At 33.7% G+C, this 22,316-nt stretch overlaps 1 protein-coding gene and 1 pseudogene across 2 annotated transcripts in view; both read left to right on the top strand.

The window, feature by feature from the left end:
- LOC145280219 (adrenodoxin-like protein 1, mitochondrial) overlaps window positions 1-22,316 on the top strand; it is a 45,616-nt gene that overhangs the window by 5,740 nt on the left and 17,560 nt on the right. For both annotated transcript variants that reach the window (XM_080132004.1, XM_080132003.1), the window contains exons 2-5: window positions 5,190-5,244; window positions 9,686-9,792; window positions 12,644-12,731; window positions 16,633-16,685. In XM_080132004.1, coding sequence (XP_079988130.1) covers window positions 5,190-5,244; window positions 9,686-9,792; window positions 12,644-12,731; window positions 16,633-16,685 — 303 coding nt within the window. The remainder of the gene's footprint in view (window positions 1-5,189; window positions 5,245-9,685; window positions 9,793-12,643; window positions 12,732-16,632; window positions 16,686-22,316) is intronic.
- Window positions 13,655-13,801, top strand: LOC145280623 (U2 spliceosomal RNA; annotated as a pseudogene).

Below are 22,316 nucleotides of genomic sequence, written 5' to 3'. Positions count from 1 at the left end.
TATATTTCTTTGTTTCTTTTTCTCTCTTACTTTCTCTTTCTGCCCTGCTCTAAGCAAGTCTCTCGACCTATTCCACAAATCTCAAAACTCTATCATGAAACGTTTCCAAAAAAAATACACGATTAAACCCAGATCTCCAACTTCCAATGTAGATCCCCACTACCATGTCTCTTTCTCAAACATCAGGGGTCTACGTTCCAACCTTCCAGAGGTTGAAACCCAATTACAGGAGACTAAACCAGACCTATTATACCTAAGCAAAACTGGCATTGGACAGACTATTTCCCTAGAAGAATTTGAAATTAAAGGATACTCTAACTTAACATCCAAATCTGACCCCCAAGATTAGCATGGAATATGTGCTGACATTAAAGATGGTTTTCCATACGGTAGAGACATCTCCAGAGAAGACCCTAAATTATCCTATACGTGCTTCCAAGTTGCACTTGCTCACACTACTGTGTTTATATTTGCCCTCTATCGCCCCCACAACAGCGGAGTTAATAACTTTAAGAGCATATCTGAGAAAATTGACCACATTCTGTCTGCTCATCCTTTGGCTAACATTCATGTCTGTGGAGAGTTCAGTGTTCACAATGTGGAATGATTAACCCACTCAAACAAGACAGATGATGAGGGGAGATTCTGTTACAATTTCTCCATTGCTTATGACCTCACTCAGATTGTTCATCTTCTGTTCTGTCCCAATTGTAATGTTCTGACCACTCGGATTTATCAGTTAAGATAAAAATGAATTGTAACAAGTCCTCAGATGTACCTCTCCATTGTACAGTATATCGATACTCTATGGCTGACTGGGATAGCTTCCGCACATTTCTATCAGATCTACCTCTGCATTCCATGTTTAAACAGGATGTGTTCTCCATAGTACTGACAGAATGGTTAATTGTAGGTATAGATCATTTCATACCCTCGAAAAAATTCCAGCAAAACCCTAACAGCCAGCCATGATTCTCTCCGGAATATACTGCTGCCATTGCGCACAGAAATCACTTTTTCCATTGCTTTCAATGTAACAGATGTACTGAGACTAAAGCCGCTTTCAAGACTGCCAACAACCACTGTAAAAGAGTAATGAAGAATGCGAGAGAGTTGTATGCTCAGTTCGTCAGGTCAAAAGTGGCTGAGCAGCAGCTTGGTTCCCACCAGTTTTGATAAATAGCAAACAGGATCCTGAACAGAAGTGTGTTCTCTATCCTAACCATCATTAATGGACCTGAGGTAATCTTTTCAGCATCAAAGCCAAACTTATTGCCAATAACTTTGCAGCTAATTCTACCCTATGCGACCAATGCCACCAACCTCCCATATTTCTTCCCATAAACATAAAAAACACACACTATGCGACATACAAATATCTGCATGATGTTGCCAAGCTAATCAAAAACCTTGATTCCAGTAAAGCAACTGGCCGTGACAACATTCCAATTATAGTGCTGAAAAAGCTTTAACCAGAATTAGCTCCCATACTTACAATGCTGTTTAAACGTTGTCTTAAGGAGAAGTGCTTCCCAACACCCTGGAAAATCTCATCAGTATGCCCCGTATTTAAGAATTCAGGTGATTGGTCATTTCTCTCTCAATACAGGCCAATAAGTCTCCTGTGCGTCATGAGTAAGTTACTAGAATCTGTGTTAAATGGAGAAGTAGTCAACCACCTCAACAAAAATAACTTTCTTAGTGACATGCAATATGGTTTCCATTCTGCTAGATCTACAGCAGATGTGCTTACGGTTATATCTCATAGGACTAGCGAATCTCAATGGAGACTTCCTTTCTAGGGTAATTGCTCTTGACATATCAAAGGCCTTTGATTGAGTATGGCATAAAGGTTTACTTCACAAGATCTCCAGCTATGGTATAACTGGAAATGTCTTCATTTCTCTCTGATAGGTTCATAGATGGTTGATGGGCAGAAATCAGAAGCTCATAGTATTAATGCTGGAGTCCCTCAGGGGTCCAAATATCTTCCTGATTTACATCAATGATCATTCAAATCACATCCTCAGATCATTCGTGGACATTTTATGCTGACGACACTACAATCTGTGGCAGCACATCAAAGGCCATAAATGATCAAGTTCTCTCTGATTCTCTCTCCTCTGATTTTGAGCACATGGTACAATGGGGAAAGAAGTGGCTGGTTACGTTTAATGCAGCTAACATTATCTTTACATCATCAACGCTCTGGTCCCATCTGGCATTTTAGATGGCTCTCGTCTTGGGGCTTGACTTTTACTCCTGATCTAAAATGGAACATTTACATCAAATCCGTTGCCAAGGTCGGTGGAAAAATAGTGTGATCCTTCTATCAATCCAGTAGATATCGATCTGCTGATGCAATTCTCTACCTATATAAGAGCCAGGTACGTCCAAGGATGGAGTATTGCTGTCACATCTGGGCAGGAGCTGCTAGGAAGACATTATCCTGCCTTGACAGTGTTCAGAATAGACTTTGTAGCCTAGTGGGGGGTGCGCTTTTCTCTCCCCTGCAACCTCTTTCTCACAGAAGAGACGTTGCGAGTTTGTCTCTGCTTTATCGTTATTTTCATGGCAAGTGCTCCAATCTATGGTCCCCCCTCGCCAAACTTTCACAAGTAACACTTGTCTAGCTGAAAACACGATCAATAATTTCCCCCACTCTTTATCTGTGCCTAAACCTAAACGTAGATTCCATGAACAAAGCTTCTTTCTTAGAACTGTACGCCTGTGGAATTGTCTTCCGTTTTCCTGCTTTCTGGCTGACTACAATATGGTTGTCTTCAAGTCTAACGTAAATAAGTTCTTGATGAGCCGTTCCATATAAGTTAACAAATTTACCGAATTTTCATTACTAATGATTACTATATTGTCCAATTTCTACTGCACACTCTTTAACCCTTATCCTTGAGTGGCCTCTTGGTCTTGATAATGTGGTGATGCCTGTGTAAAAAAAAAAATATATATATATATATATACCTTCCGTCTTATATTGATGAGGAATTTATTGATAGCCTGTACAAGTTTGGTTGTCTTCAAGTCTAACGTAAATAAGTTCTTGAGGATCCGTTCCCCTTAAGTAATCCAATTTACGAAATTTCCATTACTAACGATTACTATGATATTGCCCCATTGACTACTGTACACTCATTAGCCCTTATCCTCGAGTGGCCTCCGGGCCTTGATAAGTGGTGCCATCTATGTAAAAAAAAAAACATATGGAACCACTTCTTGTTTTATCATGAAATAAAAAAAAACAACTTATTTTTTTACATTTCTATAAATATTTTTTTGGTGAAAGTGCACTGATTGACCACTGGAAGACTTCTCTTTAAGAATTTGGGATATAATTGTTAGATTAAAGTATATATATGATACGATATTTCGGGAACATTTTCCTTCCTCAAATATATGTTCAACTTTAAATTAAATGTGCATATGGAAGCTGTTGTACAACAATGTTTGTATCTGTTTACTTTTTCAATTTTATTTATTTGCACTTTTTCAACCCAAACAAGGCATATTGCCACTTGAACGTGAGGGGCTACTATTTGGGATTATATCTAACTGAACTGTGGGGAGTTAAGCACCGAGATATCTGTTCATGGTACATTGTGTCTATTTTACAAGTACTCTAATGGAATGTGCTCTGATAAACTTATAGCACATTTTCCCCCTCGATGTACATACTCCCATTTAACCCAACAAGCAGCAAAATCCTGCCCCTTCACTGTTGAGATCCCTAAATGCCAGAAAGCCTTCTACTCTAATAGTTTCTTCCCTTGGGCTTTCCTTCTCTGTTTCCTGCTACCTTGACTGCATTAACCTGCAAAAATTTAAATGTAATGTGAACAAACATCTCACTGTTCAATTCCCACCATACTACGGCACATGATGATTACTAATGTGCTGAGAGTAAGTTATAAGTTGTTTTTTTACACAAGATTCACCACTTATCAAGGCCCGAAGGCCACTCGAGGATAAGGGTTAATGAATGTAAGGCGGTAGTGTAGTAATTGTCAGTGGTGTAAGTTGGGTACAATTTGATTATTTAAGGGGACGGTTCAACAAGAACTTGTTTACATTAGACTTGAAGGCTACCATATTGTAGTCGGCCAGGAAGCAGGCCAATGGAACAGAGTTCCACAGGTGGGCAGTTCTAGGAAAGAAGCTGTGTTCAAGGAATCTGCGTTTAGATAGAGAGTGGGGGAAACTGTTGGTACTGGTTGTAGCTAGTCGAGTGGGAGCTACAAAGTTGTTATTAGTGGAAAACAGTTTTCATGTCTTTAGATACAGTTGTTTCTATTAATGAATACTCAAACGTTATTACATGATATCGATGCTTAAAAATCAAAAATAAAATTTATAATGAATCATTTATTTACATTTTCTATAAGAATAAACATTGGTAAGCGTTGTTAAGTATTTATTTTTTTAATGATAGGTGTGCTGCGGAAATTTAAAGAGCTCAATAGTGTGCTGCCATATAAAAAAAAACTAGATTACAATGTACTAAACTGAGACACCTCCCCTTTTAGATCCTTTAAACACAAAAGGGTCATTGCTTTATAAGACTAAGTGCTGCAAAACAATAGCAAGTAGTATCACTAGTTTTACCAAAAGTGATGACGTCATTTCTAGTAAGAGGGAGGTATAAATTATAGAATGGGATGCTGGTAAAAGGAATTTTGTCCTGTGTAAATTACATCTTTGTTTTAGATAATGTACATCATTATGAGTTGCCGGGTTTATGATAAAATCTTTTCATTTCTTTTCATCAAAGTTATAACATCGTAATTAACCTTCACGTGTCACTCGTCATAACAAGAAGTAATCAAGTCACATTTCAGTAATGATTTTATCAAAACTTAAAAAAAAAATGTATTCGAGAATAGGTAATTGATGAAGTGATGCTGAAGGGAGACAGAGTATGCATGTTTTTTCTAGAAGGAGCTAGAATGCCACTTAGCACATGTGACCCTGCAAGATGTGTCTGAGAACCCTTTGTTAAATGTATCATCTTCAAAGTATTTTATTTATTTTTAAGCCAAACTTTTTATTACATTTTTTTCATTTTTATTTATTTATTTGCAGACTATTTAAAAAAAAAAAATCCAATAATTAAATAATATAAAAATTTACTCAGTGTCTTTTTTTTTCTTTTCTTTTTTTTTTTTTTTTTTTTCCAGGTCCGATGTTTTCTGGAGAATATGAAATGACAGATCCTCTTTCTGAAGAAGAAGTGTAAGATTTTATTAATATTTTTGCAACGGTGAATTATTTACAAATATTTACTAATGAATTTTTGGCCAAGATCAAAGTGTAGTATCTGTTCTTCAGATGCGGCACTTCCATTTCTCGTTCTCTTTCAGTGGAGGAGAAATCCTTCACGACCGAGACAATTTTTATTTTTGTACCTTTTCTCCACGTTAAAAAACGACCCTGGTGTCTAACTCTGTCCCGTGAGGAGGCATTGTAAATAGGTACTAATGAATTTTAGTTCTCATCGCAGTGTCTCAACTACTAGGTAACCAAAAAAAGTTCTGCTTTTTGATTAGCCATTAAATGTTGAACACTATACAAAAATGCTATTAATTGCATTCTAATGTTCTATTTAAACTTATAAGCCAGTGCTCCCCAACCACTATGCCGCAGCACACTGATGTACCACAGAATGATTACTGGTGTATCATGAAGAAATTATGCAGGACTCTACATTGCGAGTGAAACAGTTGCATTTGCGAGTGATTTTTTCAAAGTGGTGACTAGAAATAATGAAACGCTTATCTTTTGGCGATTGTGTTTCTTTCACTGACAACTTTCAAAGTTCACTACTGAATGTAAAATATCTTTTCAACTATTTTTTTATAAAATGAACAAAGTTAAATTATTTAATAAAAGTTTAATAGAACAATATACTCTTTTAAAAAAATTTTTTTTAACGAAGGTTGTTTAAAAAACTTCTGAAGAAATTAGAATGTTTATACCTTCAAGTATCAACATAAAGTTTGTTGTATATTTAGAAGTACACTTATTAAAAAAATACGGAAAAAAACTTTATCATATGCATAATCATCTCAGAACGAAAATGTCATATTCCAAAAATCACATTGGTTTGGCTAGTAACTTTTCTATTTGGTTAGTAAACGAAAATATTTAGTTGTCAAAGGTCAACTAAAGATAGACTTGTTCATAGAGTCCTGTTATAGGTGGAAGTTACACAATGTTATAGGTGGAAGTTACACAATGTTATAGGTGGAAGTTACACAATGTTATAGGTGGAAGTTACACAATGTTATAGGTGGAAGTTACACAATGTTATAGGTGGAAGTTACCCAATGTTATAGCTGAAAAACAGCTTCCATATCAACCAGAGTTTTTTATATTAATAAAAACTAACACATTATTGCGTACATATAAATGTCTAAATATAAAAGAATGAAGAAATAAAATGCATAAAAAATCGTTTAAATTTTTAGATTCTTTGAACTTATCAATGTTTAGAAATATTTGTTCTGATGCTTTAAACCATCTGTCTCTCTCGTTTACAATATTAACAGATTCTTTGTAAATGTTTCATATCTAATGCTTATCTATTGGGAATTATGGTTTCAACCGAGAAATAATTGGATGATGGAAGAATACTGAATACCTGATATGACTTGTTAATAACAATAAAAAAGATTTCCTTACATGATCTTTACTTTATTTTTAGTTTATTGCAAAAACGTTTCAGGAGTAGAATATATTCAATGTTTGGTGATAGGTATACCGCAAAAAATTTAAAGAGCTGTTAATAGTTTGCTGCAAAACTTGAAAGAATTCAATAGTATGCTGTCATATAAAAAGGGTTGGGAGCCACTGATATGATCTTCTTGCATATGAATTTTGGGTACTTCTTCATTTATCAACCCGCAATTTCCACAGTTACTCGGGTGTGCCCAGCAGATGACGGGAAGAACTGGAAACTGTTGATAAGTAGTTTGGATATTAGAACATTTTTTTCCAATGTATTACTTAATGAATTTCAGTGGTCGTCGCCATTCTTAACATAGGAAGGGGGGTGTAACAATTTGTGTTTTTTGTAATAAGGCTCGTCTGGCCATTTTTTGTTCTTTCCCATCATTGACCAGGTATACCCAAGTAACTTCATAGAAATCATGAGTCGATAAATACAGAAGCACCGAATTTTGTAAGAAAGCAAATTCTTTTTATATGCATTTACAGTTATGATTTGCCAACAAAATTCTTTTACTTTTAATTGTTTGGCTTGAATTTAGAGTGCACTATTTAATTTCAAATATTTTTGTACATTTTAACCAATGAGATTCTGTTTTTTTTTGTTTTTTTTTTACATCCTGAAAAACTTAACAGTAATAGAAACAAATAAAAAAATAAAGGCAACAACAAAAAAAAGAGGGGGATCACTTTTGTACAGGGTGGAACAATAAAATTGTTGCCATAGAAAAGATGACATGATTCCATTTCCGTTTGATGAAAGCTAGTTTTCTGTTTGTTGTTGCAGACCATCTACTAGTGGGGCAGTTGTGTACAAATCCCAAGAGCGATAAGAGCCTTCTATCATGTCTGAAAGTGACACAATGTTCAACAAGCTAGATCAGAGATGCGCCACTGTACAACTCATGCTCTCTACCAATCCAAGTTATGACAACAGGACCATTGCCAGCACGCTCAAAACACACATCCGGAGAGTTCAAGGTTTAAGGGAACAGCTCAACAGAGTTCCCAGTCATGGTTATGCTCTTTGGTGTGGTTTCAAGTGAGGGCCATGTCATACCACTTCACATCTTCAAAGTCGGCTTGAAAGTCAGTACCAAAGTGTACCTGGATGTGCTGAAGAGTGTGCTGATCTCCTGGTGCAATCCGGTTGCCGCTGGCAGACACCGGGTATGGCAGCAAAACTTTGCACTAGCCCGCAAGTCCAAAGAGAGCCAGGCTTGGCTTTAGAAGGAGTGCCACAACTTTGTACCTTTCTCTCCGACCTGAATCTGCTGTACTACTTTGTTTAATCATATGTCTAGAACATCACCAACATGACCTCTCACAACACCAAAGCCAGCTTGATCACTGCCATTTGCCGAGTATTCGCCAAGCTCCTGCTAGTGCTTGTGAAAAAGGCATAGAATGATTATTTCGTGGCCAGAAATTTCTAACATATTTTCTAAAGACATATAACCAAGGCAGTCGATAGGAATACTGAACGCATGGTTATTCTCTTTGGTGTGGTTTCAAGTGAGGGCCATGTCATACCACTTCACATTCACAACGTAATGAAATCAAAATCGCTAATGCATGTTCATAACTAATTTTTAACAAATGGAAAAGATTCATTATTTCTAAGTATTAGACTAAAAAATGTGTCCATAAAAAATTATTCTTATATGCCTTTTTTAACCCTATCACTAACCCTAATTCCACGTGGCAAAAAAATTAAACTAAAACCAGAAAATGGTTATATGTTGTCCAAATATCATCTGATCGGAAAGTGGGTGATCATTTTATATTAAATTTCTTGATGGACTAATCTTCCACTCTAAAGTTTTAAATATTATTACGCATAATCTTCCCTAAGAAAGTAGAATTTAATTTTTTTTCTCAGCAAAGGGTCCTTATGTATAATAATATTACCAATATTTTTATAATTAAATAATATTTGTCAATATTAGAATAGGAATCAAATGCTAGATAGGGAACGTGTGGTGTCTTATAGATAGCCAGATAGTAATAAATGACTTCACTTGTCAAGGCCAAAAATCACTCAGGGATTAGGGTTAAGGTGATAGAAAGCTTGACAGCTGAATGATGATGAATATTATGAGAGGATTAAAAATCTTTGCACACCACCCACTCAAAATAGCCCTTCTTTTTTTTTAAATACATGCTGCATTTCTAGTAGATTAGACATTTGAATGCTAAACTTCAATAACGTCTGAAGAAAAGTGTGCTGGGTACTACCACTGCCATAATGGTATGTAAAAAGAAGAAAAGCAAATATATATACAAAAACTTGTTTTTCCTAATGAAGATTCTGTTATGAACCGAAATATCGAATTTAATTTTGATAAATAATTTATTACAAAAATTTTGCACTTGTTTTTGGTCTTTAAAACTGTTAAATTTTGAATTATGTGTTTTTTTTTTTTTTTTAATTTTAATTTTTTTTCTAAGGTAGGAAAAATATTAAGAAAAAATTTTTTTAATGCTGATTTACGAAAACTAAAAGAAAAAAGCTTTATTATGTACCTACTTGTAACGACATGAAGATGTTATTTTCCAAAAATCACAGAAATTGATCAAAGTAGTTTTTAATTTATTTAAGAAAATCAAATTTTATGATTTTTAGTGATTTAAAAGTTTTCATTATTTTGATTACAAAAAAATCACTGTAGTGGAATTGAATTGTTGCCTTTAAATTTGGGTAAAATTTAAAAGATGGCGCCTAGCACTTCTCTTATTCAACTCGTCATAAAATTTGATTTTCTTAAAAAAAAAAAAGAACTATTTGATTGAATTACATGATTTTTGGAATATGCCATCTTTCTACATCAAAAAGACTTTTCTGCATTTTCATTATAAGTGAAACTCTAAATAAGCACCAAAGTTTTTTTTAGTTGTATTTTATATTTCTTCAGTTATCATTTATGTTCTTTTTTCTTCATTTTAGTGTAAATATTGTTTTTATTAACAAAGATGGAGAAAAGATCCCAGTGAGAGGAAAGATTGGGGACAATGTATTATACCTTGCTCATAGATACGGAATTCCATTAGAAGGTAAATTTTATTGCTTGATTGTTTTTGCCTTTGTACGGGAATGGTTGTTGTTATGATTGTATTTTTACGTCCATCTTATATAAAGCTTTGGAGTCTTTTTTCTTAAAACAATTTTTTTAAAATATAAACTTGAAATATAAAAATTGTAGAAGCGACAAAGTCAAAGGGAAATAATAAAAGACAAGAGTTACTTCCCTTTCTCTGCCAAAGAGAAATAATTTAAGAAATTAAAAAAAGATGCTTTTTAAGATAGTTGATAGATCGATTTTTTTACGTGGTTTTAAGCAGAAACAACAGCACTTACTTAATTGTCATATCGAAAATAGTAATATATCTAAAAATCACGAAATTTCATCGAGTAGAACCTTATTTATAAGTTAATAGTAATTTTTACGGAAAATTGAGGGAAATTGCATTTCCCTAGATGTAAACACTTTGAAGATTGTGAATGTCTCCCTTTTCGGCACTTTAATGGCTAACGTAATGTTCTAGATCATAACAATAGACTTATTTTTACCAAAAACACACCAGTGGTTGTTCTACTCAATGAATTTTCATAATTTTTTGATATAACAAGTAAGTACTGTTGTTTTTGCTTAAAACTACATATTTAACAAATTGATCAGTCGACTCTATTGTAACAATTACAAAAAAGCAAGCTATTAGTATGTTTATATTATTTATATTGCTCGAACTATTGTTCTCATCTTGAGTGTTATTAGTGCAACGTTTTGGTCGGATTGTCCTTCGACCTTCATCAGACATGTCGGTTGTTGTTTGGAAAAGAAAGTAGAAAAGTTACTGGCGCCATAGATATTTTCGTATTTCTGTGAGTCAGTCTCCATTTTTTGGTCATTGTTTCGAATCTGTAAGAAAAAAAAAAAAAAATTGGTTGAAAAAGGAGAGGCAGCTCTAATAAAGATCGACAGGGGGATTGTTTCCCTTCCACAGATCAGATGAGAACAATAGTCCGATCAATACAAATAATATAAACAATGAGCCCTCATTTAAAGAATTTAGTATTCTATTATTAAGTGTTTTGTAAGAGTTTTCAATGAAATACATAAAAGTAAGGTAGCATTATGAGGTGGGAGTCAAATAAAATCTGTTGACTAATGAATAAAGTAAAAAAACAGAAAAACGGAAATGATATTTTCTTAAAAAAAAAAGGCTCAAACTCCTTGACCTAACATTTACGAATAACATAAGTTTGAACAAATACATAGAAGAAACTACCAAGGCTGCTGGAAAGAAGGGGGCCTCCCTCCACTGTGTTAGTAAACTTCTTGCACCTGCCAGTATCCTTTACTTCTACAAAGCCACTATCTACCCATGCATGGACTATTGTTGTCACATCTGGGCTGTTTTAAATTTGAATATATTATTTTATTGATCTTTTATCTTCAGTTTGTGATATATAAAACTTTGGTGAGTAAATGAATTATTTACTTTTTAATAAACATTTCAAAATGGGGGGGTAATTAATTCGACCCCCTGTCTTTCCAAGCTTATAACTACTCGAAAAAATGTAATTCAACCCCTAATTTTTTTTTCCAATTAAAGGAGCAAGGACCAAGGTTTCATTCAAAAAAAAAAAAAAAAAAAAAAAAAAAAAAAAAAAAAAAAAAAAAAAAACGTGGTTAAAAAAATAAAAAAAAGGTTTTAAACTTTGGACTTTACAGGTAAATTTCTAAAAAAAAACACTTTTTTTTTGTTTTAAATTTAATATATATTATTTATTGATCTTTTCTCTTCAATTTGTGATATATAAAACTTTGATGAGTAAATTAATTATTTACTTTTTAATAGGGGGCGTGAATTTAAAAAAAAAATGTTTGTCTAAAATATTATATTCGGTTTATTGGAAAGAGCATAAAATTTCACATTGACCCTGAAAATATCGTAAAAATAGAATCAATAGAAAAATTTTGATAGATTTTTTAAGTTTAAAAATTGAAAAATACTGAACTCGTAAAATTCAATTAATTTCATTACTGTTTTTAAAAAAAAATATTTCTATTACTTTTTATACAACTTTAATAGTTTATTTTGGAAGTATAATCCATAAAGACAATAAACAACCCACTTTTAAAAGAGAAATTACGAGTTTTTTTATATTTTATTCGTAGTTTCATGTTAGGGGTGTCAAAAATTTCTACAAAAATTCTGATACACCTAACCAATGGCCTAACAACTGAAGTCAGAGAGAAACTTCCTCAGCCATATCAAACCCCTGACAATATCTCAAGAATAGATCAGACTGCAGGTGTTGATCAAAATGCTAGAGAATATCTCGTCCAATTGTAATGTTTCAAAGCAATAAAAGGGAGATAATTTCTAGTGTCACAAGAGTTACGGCCCCTGGAGACATCTGGGGTTTTGCAATCTCTGAAAATTTACAAACAGAAACGTATCTCCTTTTAATCATGTCCCATCCTACGATCTCATTGTGGTAGTAATCAATATTTAGCACATATCGATTACTTCATAAACTAAAACATGACTCCTTCCAACATGGGAATTCTTAGCTCACATCATCTAGCAAAAGACACTCAACCATCTGGAAATGGGATGATGAAAAGTTGCTATAGCTAAATGGGGCTACAACCCCAACCATTTAGAAATATGGAGAAGAGGACGATACTGCTTTATCTGTTATATAAGCACATGCTTCAAAGATATGCAAAATAGAAACATCTTTTTTTTTTTAATTATTGTTATAGAAATTGTTGAATTTTATGAAATAATTTTTACAGCATTTTATTAAGAAGTTAATGAATAATTTTCCACATCAGTTAACGAATTCTGTCTTTTTGCTGTTTTTTTTTTTTTTTTTTTTTTTTTTTTCAAGGTGCCTGTGAAGCGTCTTTGGCCTGCTCAACATGTCATGTGTATGTGGATGAAGCCTTTATGGATAAATTAGAAGAACCGGAAGAGGAGTGAGTAAATGTTTGAACTTTGTCATTATTATCAGAATTTTATTTTTTTATCTACATAGTCGCCTTCAGCAGTGCAAAAGGAGGTCAGCGGTCTTGGTTAGCCTGTGGCATTCATGTTATCCCTCTCCCTTCTCTCTTGGCCCCGTGTCGCCCAGCAGTTGTACGAACTGAGAGGCCTTTTCAGCTGGCGAATGTGTGTGCGTGCGTCACTCTCTCTCTCTCTCTCTCTCTCTCTCTCTCTCTCTCTCTCCTTTTTTGTCCTTCAACTCCTCGCAGACATTTCTCTCTCTTTCTCTCTCTCTTTATTTAGTGTCTTTGCAGTCTCATTAACATCATCGTCTTCCCTTGCTTGATGGTGATTGGCTGCTGGGAAACAGTCCCAGAAAGCCCTTTTCTTGCGCTTTTTCTGAATTAGTTCCAGAAAGGATTTCTTGAGAGCAAAACTTGTTTTCCGTGATTCCGCCGGAGGAGACCTTACGACATGAATTCATTCAACCACTTCACTAAGAGTAGAGAGCCTTTATTGGAGCGGTTTGAAATTGGTGTTCTAAAATACACCATTCATTGGAAAGGAAAATTGTGGACAGAGCCTGTCAACATTTTTATTTCTCTTTTTTTCAAGCTGTTGACAGAGAGACTCCTCAACATCAATTTTACTTCTTCGTCTCCCTTTTGAGGAAAGCTTTACAGATGAAGAGGATGCCTGACGACCTTTTCAGGGAAAAAGAATTTTAATTCGGGCAAAAGAAGCAGGAGAAGGAGGTAGACATTTATGCTACCCAACAAGCTCGTCAGGGTTTCTGGGCACGAGAATGTGTCGCCAGAACAGCACTGCCTCAGAGTTGGACCCCATTTCCCCTTCACTCCTCACATTAAAAATCGGTCTTGTGCCTTATTTGCTCGGTGGGGGAGCAAATAAATACAGCTTTTCTTGACCTTTTGGCCAAGATCAAAGTGTAGTATCTGTTCTGGCAGATACTGCACTTAAGATAATTTGTACCAGTCAATGGAGGGGAAACCCTCTATACTGGGACAATTATTATTTTTGGTAACCAGAGTGCCCCCTTTTTGCCTACTTTTAGGGGAGCTGGTTTTTACCTCACGTTAAAAACGGCCTTGTGCCTAATTTGCTCAGTGGGGGAGCAAATAAATACCATCTGTTCTTACTACATACTGTACTTATTGTGATATAAAGTGGGGGATCATTTTTCTGTATTAATTTAATGTAAAATGATCACACACTTTACAACCAGTCAGTCTCAAAGCCATTCAAGTCATTCTCCAGATCATTCAAGTTGTTTTTGAAGGATTCCAGTTATTTTTTAAGCATTCAAGTCATCCTTAAGTTCATTAAAGTTATTCTAAGTCATTTACTGTTTATTTATTAGAGTCATTTCAGCCCATTTTTCGGTCATTTTAGTTCATCTTCAAGAATTTCATGTCGATCCTACATTCACGCATTCATTCATTACACGAGAGCACGCGACTAATAGCTATCAGCCTTGTTTTTGTACATGTTACCCTACAAAGTTGAATTTTGATAACTACCCCAAAATTCTGACATTATCAGCATTCACCGAATTGTTAATGGTGAGAAAAGAATGAATCAGCTTTTGAGCTGATCATGAAGAAGATATGATCAAGTGAAACAATGACGAACTCTATCCATATATAAATTGTTTTTTATTGACGACACAAGATAAAAAGTTCATAGAAAATAAAAGTTTAGAAAGTCCCAAGAACATTCTAGTGAAAGAAGAATTGTTTTGTCTGTAAGAAGAAATTGAGTACATGTGTTTGTTTCAGCTAGAACTGTTGTCTTAAATTTTGCATTGTGTTTATTGTCCTGAAATAAAATTGTAAATTTTTTTTTAAAGTGTTGAGAATGTAATTTTAATTCAATTATAAGTGTCAATGTTCTATCATTTTTTTTTTAAAAATCTTGTGCTAAAAATATAAAAAAAAAAAAATATTGAATAAAAACTTTATGACCCACAAAAAACTTGGAGCATTCCTTTCACATACACACACACACACCTATGCACACACAGTTTCAACGGAATTAAATATATTTAGTTCTTTATGACCTTAATGATGATGTAGATGATTAAAACGATATTTATTGTTAATTTTAGATGGTGGCATACTGAATGTAGGCAATGGACAGTTACAATCTGGAGGTATCTGGCATCTACCCAGATATTGAACTAATACGTATAAGGCATGTTTAAATCAATTCCCACTTTATTTATGGCATTATATTCATCATATCGACACCGGTTCCTGCTGGATCACTGAAGTTAAGCAACATTGAACCTGGTCAGTACTAAATGGGTGACCATTTGGGACTTCCAGGTACGGTGTGTGCTCTTCACTTATCTCGGCATTGTTTCCAGTCGTCTTGGACTTTGCCACTGGACTAACAGTGCTGATTCAGTAGAGGTGTGGTTGGTGATTGCATAACCCTTGCCTCATAATTACATGTGCAGCTGCCACTACAGAGGGTATCCTTTGTTTTTCGAGACTGAATGGAGGCATCGAGTATATTCATTTATTTACGACTGAACGAATTAATTCAACGAGGTCATAAAGGGAGAAAACCAAAAATGAAAAGGTTAAAACATGCTACTCTTGCGGATAAAATATTAGAAGAAAGAATGCGAAAGTCTATTCCTACAATATAACTTTATTGACAACGAAAATATAAAAATTCAGAGTCCCACGAACATTCTGGTGAAAAAAGAGAGGTTTTGTCTAAAAATGAGTACATATGTTGATTTTGGTTGGTGAATTTAATATGAATAAGCACATAATTCATGAAAGTCTCTTGTTATGTGTATTTGTGCTGCTTGCAGAGTGGTTCCTTGCTGTAAAGGGTTTAGGTATGATTATGTCCTGTGCACATGTTTGTCTCTGAAAGAAAAATGCTGTTTGGGTTTTTATAATACATACAAGACTTTGGAAATAAATGTAGACAAAAATTTGCCATCATACAAAAATGTACAAATCAAGGAAGTTAGTACATAAACTTGTAAAAAAGAAAGACAAGATCAAGAAGGAGAATGACAGTCTAACCATAGAAAATAGGTTTTTTTTAACAACATGGCAATATAGATAAAAAAATTTCAAAATATAAAAGTTTAACGAATTCCAAAAATGTTATGATGAGAGTTATTTTATCTATAAGGAGAAATTGAGTACACCTCTTTGTTTCAGCTGGTATTGTTTGTATGTATTGTGTGTGTGTGTGTGTGTGTGTGTTAATGCGTCTTTATTTTTTAATGAGAAAGTCTGTACGTCTACCCTTTTCTCTTCCCTGCAGCCTCTTTCCCACAGAAGAGACATTGTGAGCCTGTCTCTGCTCTATCATCATTTTCATGGCAAGTATTCGACTGAGCTCTAATCTATGGTCCTCCTTCAAAAATCAATCACAAGAAACACTTGTCTAGCCAAAATTATTATCAATAAATTCTCCCACTCTCTATCGGGACTGAAACCTAAACATTGATTCCAACAAAGGTTCTTTCCTAGAACTGCCCACCTGTGGAACTCTGTTCTGCTGGTCTGCTTTCCAGCTAACTACAATATTGTTGTCTTCAAGTCCGATGTAGACAAGTTCTTATTGAACCGTCCTCGCAAATAATATGATTATACCAAATTTCTGCCACAAACAATTACTACACTACTATCCCAATGACTACAATACATGCAATAACCCTTATCCTTGAGTGGTCTCCGGGCCTTAATATGTGATAATCTCTTTGTAATAAAACACAAAAAAAACTTGTGTGCATTTGATGAGTGGTATGTGTGTGTGTTTGTATGTGAGCATGTGTGTGTACTTTGCTGGGCTACAGTTTGGAAGTTTCTCATGTATTTTGTTTTGCGTTTTATTCTTCAGAGAGGAAGACATGTTGGATATGGCACCATTCCTAAGAGAAAACTCTCGATTAGGTAAGAATAATCTTTTATGATTTGCGAAATTAAGCAAATCAATTTATCAAACAAACATGATTTGAAATTTTTTCTGATTTTTTTTTACTAGCAATAAACAATCTTTCTGAAGGTGAGAGGAGTAGTGATCACATTTTTATGAACTCTAATCATAGCTCGTCTATCTGTGACGTCACACATGGCATCATATTTTGTGGCATCTAATAAATTTGCATAACAAATATTCAATTGCTTTGTTAAAATTTCTGTAAGCAAATATTACTGTGTGCATAATACTATCTTTTTTTTTTTTTTATTCATTCAACAAAATTTACTGTTCAAATAGTTATAGTCGACTAATGTACTTCCTAACTTCCGGTGTGGCTGCTACCGGAATCAGTGACAAGGCAAATTAGTTCCTTTGCTTTTATTCTTCTTCAGTATTTTTATTGTGAATATAAAATATAAGTGAAATGATTTATTGAAATAAAATATAAGAAAAGAGCATTATTGAAAAATGTACAATAAAAATTTGAAAAATTATGCAGATAAAATTATACAATAAAAATTCACAAAAGCTAAAATAAAAAATAACACAATTTTTATTTGTACTTTTTATAACAAAATTTAAAAATTAGGTTTTATTTTATTTGAAATTTTATAAAAATAACAAATGAAATTATTGAAATCAAAATTTCAAACATCATAAAAAAATGTATCCAATGCATAATATTCCCAAAATAGTTTGAAGATTTTAAAAAGTGTTTTACATAATTCTTAAAAAAAAAAAAAAAACTAATTTTAATAATTCTCAATTAAAATAAGACTGAAAAAAATTTTCAATGATTATTAAATTAAAAAAGAATGATCAGAAAAACTTGGAAATCTGCACGCAATTTCGAATGAAACCCTTTATTTACTAATAATTTACAATTGTATTTTTCGGTCGCTCGTACTGAGAAAGTAAAAAATTATAGACAGAGAAGAATTGTGGAGAGTAAAACAACTCAAAGAAGCAGCACATATGATAGGTGATCGATTACTAAGTATACCTAGTATAGAATTTAACACAATATGAAAACCATTAATTATAAATAATAGATAATATATACAATAATAAGTAAAGTAATTTTATATATATATATGTGTGTGTGTGTGTGTGTGTGTGTGTAATAATAAATAGTGATATTTACATCTAGAAATAAAAGTAGGTTTAAGGCTTCTAAAATTCATACTAGAATTGTCTGTGGGGCAGTTAGGGTTAGAGTACTTAGAAAAATTCAATTGTGTATATCACTTTACATAAAGGTTTGTTTGAAATTCCATGCAAATTCCAGAGTTCAACAAGATACACCTGAAGAAGGTTGGAGGTTATATTGTATAGAGAGGTGGGTCGGCACCCAAAACAATCATATTACATAGTGAGGTGGGAGATATTAGAAGGATGATATTTTTTGTTTTCCAAACAGCACCAGATTATAAACGTATAAATTGTATGTATGCTGTTTAATCAGAGGATATGATATCGACATATAAACTGAGTCATGTTGTATCAGAGAGTTATCACACGGGTATATATTACAATTCATATTTACATAAAGGTATCTTTTTTTTATAAGAAGAATAATATATGCTTCATACCTTTCTTTCTCCAATAGTTCTTCTATCTTCACTGCTGAGCTCCGTGACGAAACATGAAATGACCAACATGATAACCAATTGAGACCTCTGTTCTTCCTTCTTTTGTGAAATCACAGAACAACACTTTATATTTTTAAAATATAAATTTATTTCAGCTGTCTCAAATAGTCTTCACAAAGTCTGCATTTCGTCTACAAGCTTATTCTTCACCGCCTTGCTTCTTGGCTTGAAGTACATCTATTCACCTGCGTGACTAAACTCCAATGCTCAACTGACTAAACTTTCCGACCTCTTGACCTCAGGTCCGGTGATGTAACCAAATAAAAGACATGTCTCCTTAACGTGACCTCCTCTATCACGTACGCCTGCTCAAGGTTATTTTGTTTATATTTAACCTAATTTATGTAAACATCTTCAGCTAAAACCCATTGCTACACTTTATTCTATAAACAATAAATAACTCCCAATATAAACTATTTTAAGAATATCATTGAATAGATAGTTAAATAGATAGCCAGATAGATCGATTATAACTAATTAACTTTTAACAATGTTAATTATCGAACAGTTACATCGACCAAAACATTGTGAAAATGACACTCAAGATGAGAACAGTAGTCCAAAGAATCCAAATAATATGAATAAGTGTTATCAATCAATAAGGGTTTTATCATCAATGAGAAAATCCTACCCCCCCCCCCTCCCTGGAATTTAGGCATCTATCACTGTCCCGAGCTATCCGCTGCCATGTGGGACCCATGTGTTGTATCAGGTCGTCCCTCCATCTCGTTCTCGGTCTTCCCTTTGGCCTTTTATGCTCATGAAGTGTTCATTCCATTGGCCTGATGGACCATCTGTTGTCTGGTTATGTGTTAAAGAGTGTTAAGTTATTAATAAATATAAAAAGTATTGAATAATATATCCATGTTTAATTTTGTAAATTGAATTAATTCATCAAATTATTGTTATTAATTCAAATATTTAACAAAAAAAAAAATTAACTCAATAGATGGTTAAGTAATTGCAAATTCTTGCTAATTAGAACAATTAAGTAGAATGTAATTCAACTGGCATAATTGTAAGAGTGCTCACTAATGAGACAGGAGACCAAGGTTCAATCCTTGGTCAAGTCATACCAAAGACTTAAAAATGGTACTTGATTCCACCTTGCTAAACACTCAGCATTATAAAGGGAAGGCCCAAGGGCAAGTGGAGTAATCCTGTGAATGAAGTGGCACACTCACCTACATCTTGGTGTAGCAGCTAATGAAAAGGGAGCCTTCGAGTTGCTCTTGACTATAGCCGGCCAGTTAGTTTTACTTTGTTTCAAACGTAGCTCAATTCAAAATCTAAGAAATATTTAGCATGTATTTTTCTTGATTAAAATATATAGGAAAAAATCTTGTTTAACAAATGACTAGCTGGAGACCCGATGTTGCCCGGTCATATAATATTATATATATATTTTAATTTATGCAGATTGTGTATGTATTATTATAGAATCAATCCTCTATTGAATATTATATGTTATGAGGAATAATTTGTTCGGTAGACTAATTTGCAAAAAATTAAAAAAAAAAAATGATAATGTTGTTTGTCAAATTCGATCTGTGTTTGTTTACAATATCACATCAGCTGACATTTGGGCTTGACGATCTTAAAAATAGTCTTTCTTCTTTCATAGATAAAGAAGAATTTTTACAGTTGAATATTTTATGTTGTACCAGCCAAGGTTATGCTGATATAATGTAAAATAAATTTTTTTTATCTAAAAGAGAAGGATTATTTTTAAGATTGGATTTTTGTTTTTATTTTCAATTCTTATCGGATGAATTTCTGTGCAAAACATATCTAAGAACACTGCCAAACATATAAATTAGCTTTGTGTGAAATTTGCAAAAGATAGGCTCAGCCGTTTTGAAACTTTTTTTTTTTTTTTTACAAAGGAGTCACCACTTATCAAGGCCCAGAGGCAACTCGAGGATAAGGGTTAATAAGTGTACAGTGGTCAATGGAACAATGACATAGTAATTGTTAGTGGAAATTTGGTAAATTGGACTACTTAAGGGGAACAGCTCATCAAGAACTTGTTTACATTGGATTTGAAGACAACAATATTATAGTCAGCAGAAAAGGAGGCAAATGGAAGAGAGTTCCAGTCGTGCAGTTCTAAGAAAAAAGCTTTGTTCATGGAATCTACATTTAAGTTTAGGCATAGATAAAGAGTAGGGGAAATTATTAATAGTGTTTTCAGCCAGACGAGTGTTTCTCGTGTAAGTTTGGCGAGGGAGGACCATAGATTGGAGCTCAGAAGAGCACTTGCCATGAAAATAATGATAAAACAGAGACAGGCTTGCAACGTCTCTTCTGCGAGAAAGAGGTTGCAGGGAAGAGAAAAGGGGCATCCTCCACTAGGTTGCAAATTCTGTTTTGAACTATCAAGGCAGAATAAAGTCTTTCTATCAGCTCCTGTCCAGATGATGGCAACAGTACTCCATCCTTGGATGTATCTGGCTCTTATATAGGTAGAGAATTGCATCCGTAGTGAGATATCTACTGGATTGATAGGATCTCACCATTTTCCTTACAAAATGAAGAAGGAGCTCATGCACACACAAAAAAATGATTTTTATATGATAGTAGAGATTACAAAATATCCCCCCCTCCCCAAATAACAACACAAATATTAAAATTAAGGTTAAATATTTTTATTTAAATTAAATATACCGATTTCTGTTGTAAACACCAACAAGTGTATATATCTTAATATGTTGTAAATGAAAATGCTAGCATTCAAAACAATTCAAAATGAATGTCAGTACTATTTTAGTGAATTGGGAGGAGAGGATCTGTAGCAAAAGATAGAAACTTCAAAGTGTATTGGATGTTTCACGTGCCAAACACATGTTTTCCTGAGAGAAAAGAACCTTTGTTCGTAATGGTAGATTTTTATAGTTGGAACTAATTTGCATGCGTAAAATAATGCCGTCCTAGGCGAGTTGAACTAGTTTCCCCCAAAAAAGAAGTCTTGTAAGAATATCTAGTTCACAAGCGGTCCTCAATCACATGTATCAGGGGAGATAACAACATTAGGCTTTTGCAGCTATTGTAGGGAGGTGCCGAGATCCTCCTACATACAGTGCCCGATATTCCCAAATGGTCACTCATCTGGTACTGACCAGGTTCAACATTGCTTAACCAATGATTCAACAAGAACTAGTGTGTTAACATGATTATACTGATTTGCATGTGTAAGGACCAAGTAACTTTAAAAAAAAAAGGTTAAAAAAACTAATTAAAAGCAAATGGAAGTTTTTGACAGCTGAGAGAAAGCGTTGGTGTTGTAAAATTTGGTGCACCTACACTACAACAGTGAAAATCGAAATTGTTATATAGAATTTCAAGACAAACTAATGATCTTTACTTAATTGTCATGTTACAGTAATGAATATATCTAAAAATTATGAAAAACAATAAGGTAGGAAAAAAAATTATAAAAGGAAATATTTCTTGATGAAAATTAGTAATATAATGTTTGGCTAAAAAAACACTAGAGAGTTCCATCCAAGGGGAGGTAAATATCATGTAACTATGTAGAGGGGACAGGATGGTCTGCTTGTGTTATAGACGAATCCATCCCCATGTGTATAGTTTGATGAATTGAATGGTAGTGTGATTGGAAAGCAAAAGGTCGCATAATGATGACAAAAACATAGCATTATTATATATCTATAGTATATATCAATTATATATATAGTATATATCAATTATATCTATAGTATATATCAACAAAAGACTGCAGATTTATTTACATAAATTTACACGAGAAATATTAAGGATAAAGATAGAAAGAATAAGAGTTTGTTGAGAAATGAGTAACGTTACTTGTGATTGATGAGAGGCTGATGGGTTAGTCAGGGAAGTTGGTTGGTGGCCGATGCCACCGGAGTGGTTTCTGTTACATCTTGACTGCTTGAGAGTCCAATGCGAAAAAGGTCGAAATATAAGAAA

Source organism: Euprymna scolopes, chromosome 7 (assembly GCF_053919585.1).
Source record: "Euprymna scolopes isolate OS-2025 chromosome 7, ASM5391958v1, whole genome shotgun sequence".
NCBI classification, from domain to species: Eukaryota; Metazoa; Mollusca; class Cephalopoda; order Sepiida; family Sepiolidae; genus Euprymna; species Euprymna scolopes.
This window is presented reverse-complemented; position numbering and strand designations above follow the sequence as displayed.